The sequence below is a fragment of the Mandrillus leucophaeus genome, unplaced genomic scaffold (genome assembly GCF_000951045.1).
Source record: "Mandrillus leucophaeus isolate KB7577 unplaced genomic scaffold, Mleu.le_1.0 Scaffold1090, whole genome shotgun sequence".
NCBI classification, from domain to species: domain Eukaryota; kingdom Metazoa; phylum Chordata; class Mammalia; order Primates; family Cercopithecidae; genus Mandrillus; species Mandrillus leucophaeus.
Window position 1 is genome coordinate 297,415 of NW_012099099.1, and position 4,870 is coordinate 302,284.

General features: G+C 36.1%; 1 protein-coding gene across 1 annotated transcript in view; it reads right to left on the reverse strand.

Moving 5' to 3' along the window:
- The window catches only part of FOCAD (focadhesin), a 339,855-nt gene that overhangs the window by 79,248 nt on the left and 255,737 nt on the right, over positions 1-4,870 (reverse strand). Inside the window, exons 25-26 of the mRNA XM_011988811.1 lie at positions 3,993-4,061; positions 2,297-2,535 (exon numbers count right to left, since the gene is read on the reverse strand). Coding sequence (XP_011844201.1) covers positions 2,297-2,535; positions 3,993-4,061 — 308 coding nt within the window. The remainder of the gene's footprint in view (positions 1-2,296; positions 2,536-3,992; positions 4,062-4,870) is intronic.

Sequence of the window (4,870 nt, forward strand, 5' to 3'; positions counted from 1 at the left end):
ACAGTCTTGCTTTCTCACCCAGGCTGGAGTGCAGTGGCACAATGTCAGCTCACTGAAACCTCAGCCTCCTAGGCTCAAGCAATTCTCATGCCTCAGCTTCCAGAGTAACTGGGACTACAGGCATCTGCCACCATGTCTGGCTGGTCTCAAACTCCTGGGCTCACGCGATCTGCCCACCTCGGCCTCCCAAAGTGCTGCAATTACAGATGTGATTCATAATTCTCTTCTACATGGTGATTTCTTAGTCTCTGAAAAACAACATACTGTCCTAATTCTGTTCCCATTAAAGGACCACATTGGGACACATTTGATGTCACTGACTAGTCAAAATCAACAGCTCTCAAAACACTTGCTTTTAGAAAAAAATTTAAACTTTCTCCAAAAATGAAATTATCTGTTAGTATTGTTACTACCTGGTAAAAAAATTTATTAGTATCAAAAGGCAAATATTTGAGATTCCTCAATTCCAACAAATTGGGAAGGTGGGAGCCATGAATAGTTATATTAGTAATGGCATTACTAACACACAGACCCTAAGTAGAAGGAGGATGCTATCAAACACAGGAACATTAGGGTAAAGTTAAAATTTGTAGTTATTCGGTGGGTGCTCAGCTAAGGAAGGAGCTTCCTGATGTCTTTGCCCAGGGTTTCCTTCAGGTGTGAATTCAAGTTAGACAGACAGGAGTGGAAGACAACCCAGGAAGCAGGGTCAAGAGTTCTGGGGGAATCATCATAGGTTTCTCCAGGGAGCATGATTAAGTTAACCACAAATACAAGCTTGTCAGCCTAAAAGCAGCAGCATCTCCTCCTAAGTTAGTGAAGAAAGTAGTCAGAGCCAGAATAGGATGAAATGAGTTGCCTCGAATTAAACTGCCACGGCTCATTTTTAGTTGCAAAACATGTTGCTTGAAAAGATACCAAAGAAAGAGCATGGACACAGATGGTGAAGAGACTGTCATTTGTAGCATACTAGCAAAGGGAGAAAAATCACTTTCAAGTTTTAAGTCTTTAAAAATACTTTGTGTTCTGTCACACACATAAGATATGTAACAGTCAAATCACATGCAAAGGGCAGTTTTTTATTCATCTCCAGAACAAGACCTATGTTTATTAGTGATGGTGAACAGGACAAAATGAATATTCTGGCCATATTGCACTTACGGCCTCAAAGACTAACAGAATCATCCCAATCATCTGACAGATGTTTCTAAGAGCTGAAAATGATCATCTGAAATATGGTATTCCCCCAAATCAATAGCAATTCACATAAAAGTTTCACATACTCATGTTTGTGAACTTAATGGTCTCAAACTGAAATAAATATAGCATAGTGTCATCCAGTTTATCCACACCAACACCAGTTCTTGCCTTTGGACAGCTAATTTCTGCCAACCAGGAATTTAAAAAGAATCTAATATCACAACAGAATGCCTCTCCCTACTATTATATTTCCAATGTAGGAAAACAGGGATAATTAAAAGTCACTGACATCAAAATATGCATGATAAGCAAATATTCATGTTGTATCCCACTACAATCAATGTAGATACATAAAATTCTAAGACTTGCTAGAAAATAAAGAATAAGCAGTATGAACAACAAAACAAAAGTAGACTTATGCACTAAAAAAACCTTTCCGATTTAGTGGAATTTTCCACCTGAGTCTATTCCATTAGCTCCATTCAAGGGTCAAGTTAGCAGTCCAAAAATGAGCAATCAAAGTGAACAAAGCACACAGTATAATATGCACAGATTAAGACTCTTTAAGGATTATAAAAATGTGGCTAGGGCACAGGAAAAAAAGCAATATTTAAAGCTGGGTACATGTAGTTCTCAGGTGATTCAGTGATTCCCAACACCCCTTAGGCACTAGAGATATGCCAATCCTCTCCTCTCATTTTACAGTGATATCAACAAAAGATTGGCAGTCATTTTCATCCCATATAAACCAGAATAAAAGAAGCTTTTTACTTACAGCACCATGAGATTAGACTTTTCTCATGTCCACCACACGTAGGTACCGTACCTGGGGCTTTCATCTAAGCATGAAATGATTTTCAAGTAACCAATCACTTTAATACTAGCAACTCTTAAAATACATGAACACCTCCATGATGGTATTTTACATAGATAAATTTACTCATAAAGAAGAAGAAAGGATCAACTTGCCCATCTCAGAAAGTTTGGCAAACACATGTTGCTCAGATACAATGTTTATGTATAGGTGTGTATGGGTACAAAATCCTTTGCAAAAAATCACAAAGAAGAAAAGCAGGAATATTTTAATAAACTGTACCTGAGTTTCTCTTCACACAAGCGAGAGAGAAACATCCCTAAAGCAAGGCCCATGTGGATTTGCACGGCTTGAGACTCATCAGCACTTGGTTTCCCAGGTAACCTGGCAGTCAGCATGTTCAGGACTTCCTCAACCTTCTCTTTGCAAGAGATAATGAAAACTGGCACAAGGAGAGACAAAGCCGTGGCGGCAGCAGAACGGGCAATGGCACTAGCTGTGTTTTCACCAGAATAGGACTTCTAGGACATGCCAAAGAAAGAAAACAGGGTTAGCCTTTTATTTACAACGTGAAGGAAGCATACCTATCATAAAAGCACTATAAAACCACACAAGTCTCTCTTAGATCCACCCCGGCTGACACCCAAAATAATACATTTTTTAAAAATCCAAACATTTTTGTCTATAGATTATGTTTTCATTATTAATGAAATATTTTGCTACTAAATAATCAATTAATAATATCCTTTTAAATTTGAAAAACCAAATTACAAGTGTTTTCATTTTAAAGGTTATAATTCCCTCACTATAAGGCTTGAAACAATTTCAGTGTTCCTAAAAGCCCACATGTGTATATATTTTTAAAAAAAAAAAAATTGAAGCTATCTGAGCTTGGACAAACCAGCAAGTCACATTATAAATGTCCATAAAGCTAGGAGTTTTCCAGGAAAGAAAGGAAAAGAGAGGAAAAGAGTTTAACTTTAGTATAGAGAAACAAGTATAAATTTAGCACAGGGATCTATTGGCACATCTCCCAAAATTTTTTGGTGGGAACACTTCCCAGTAGATGGATTATTTCCTACAGGGGGTTAATTCCTTTTAATTAAAAAGGAAGTTGAAATCCTAAAAGCCTTTGGTTACAAAGCAATAACCAGCTATTCAAAATGAAATGGAGAGCTCTATATGCCCCTTCCTACATGTAATTATGGGAAAAGAAATGAATAACAGCCCTAATAAAATGACAGAGCAGCTGAATATGAACAGCTTCTATAAGAATCCCATGTTAGAGAGTTCTACCAGACATTATATATATTTATAAATATGTCTCAAGTGGGAAAGAAAGCCCATTGATCATTCCTCACTATTATCCAATTTAAAATTTCAGACACACCATAAGGACGGTGTTGTCCCTTGCAGTCAAAGCACATTAAAATGTGTTTTTAATTCTAGGCCCATTTGCTCTCTAAGCTTTGGTACTTTCAGGATAAAAATCAAACATACTAAGTTACACTTTAAATTAATATAGCACTATTTTAATGATAATGTTACTCAAAACGACCCAGCTGGTAGCACACAGGAAATAAAGTAACTTTTAAAACACGGCTTTGAAAAGTATGGTAATGCAAAATCTCACAAAGGTAAGAGGCAATCAGCGCTGACTAGTAAAGAGATTATTTTTATTGGTTTGTAAGAACTAAGCAGCATATGAGAAATTTCATACAGTGCCCTGCTCTGGTGAGTATCTGAACTAGATAGTTATTACAAAGACCTCTAAATAAGCATCTAAAGTTTTCATTCATCATTAAAGAAATAAGAACACTTCTGATAGAAAATAAATCATCATACAGCAATTAACTTTTTGAGCAAAATTTACCTTCCAATTTAATTCTACATCATCTCATAAGTCATTTTTTTTTTTTTAACCTTGACTATGGTTAAAAATCTAGCTCTAAACCCAAAGCGCCTGATGAATACATACCCGATCTTCCCAAGGGCAGGAGGACAGAGGCACACACAATATACAGAGAAGACCTTCGGCATTGAGGTTTTAGGCTAAATTCATGATCTTAGCAACAGTTCAGAATTTGTATTGTATTTTTATTAAAATCAACTATAATCCTCTGCCACTCAGCTGATTGTCCCATGATCATTATAATTCCCTAGGCAATGGATAGTAATAGGGTAGAACCAAAATAGTTCTACACAGATATAGAAATAAAGCATGTACTACGACCAATAAAAGGAAAAGGAAACCTAAACAAAAAAGTGTTTTCTCATTTTGCTTCAAATCTTAGAATACAAGCATGAAGACAGAGGATAGGTAACAGGTGGCTTTTTTTTTTTTTTTGTAATGATCAACAACATTACTTTGTATTTACAGAGTATTTAACGGTTTTCAAAACATTTTTACATAAAATATATTATTTGATCTTCACAGTCTTTTTAGACAGTTGGCAAAGTATTAATTTTTACTTTCATTTTGCAGATAAGAAAAATAAGAATGATGAAGTAAGTGTCAACAGTCACAAAAACAAGAAAGGGGGAGCAAGGGCTACAATTACTGCAGATGATATTGTTCAATTCCTTCATTTTATAAATAAGGACAAAAAGACTCAAAGAGGTTGAGTGAATTGCCCAAGGTCACACAACCTGAAATGAAAAAAAAAAACTATGGCTAGAAACTTGGAGTCCCCACATTTCAGACACCGTTTATTCTACTACAACTGTAGCTCTCGACCCTGACTACACATTAGAATAACTGAGAGAGCTCTCAAAATGCTGATACCCAGAGTTTATCCACGAGCAATTAAATCAGCAGTGGGGACTACACATCAGTATTTCTTTTTATATGTGTGT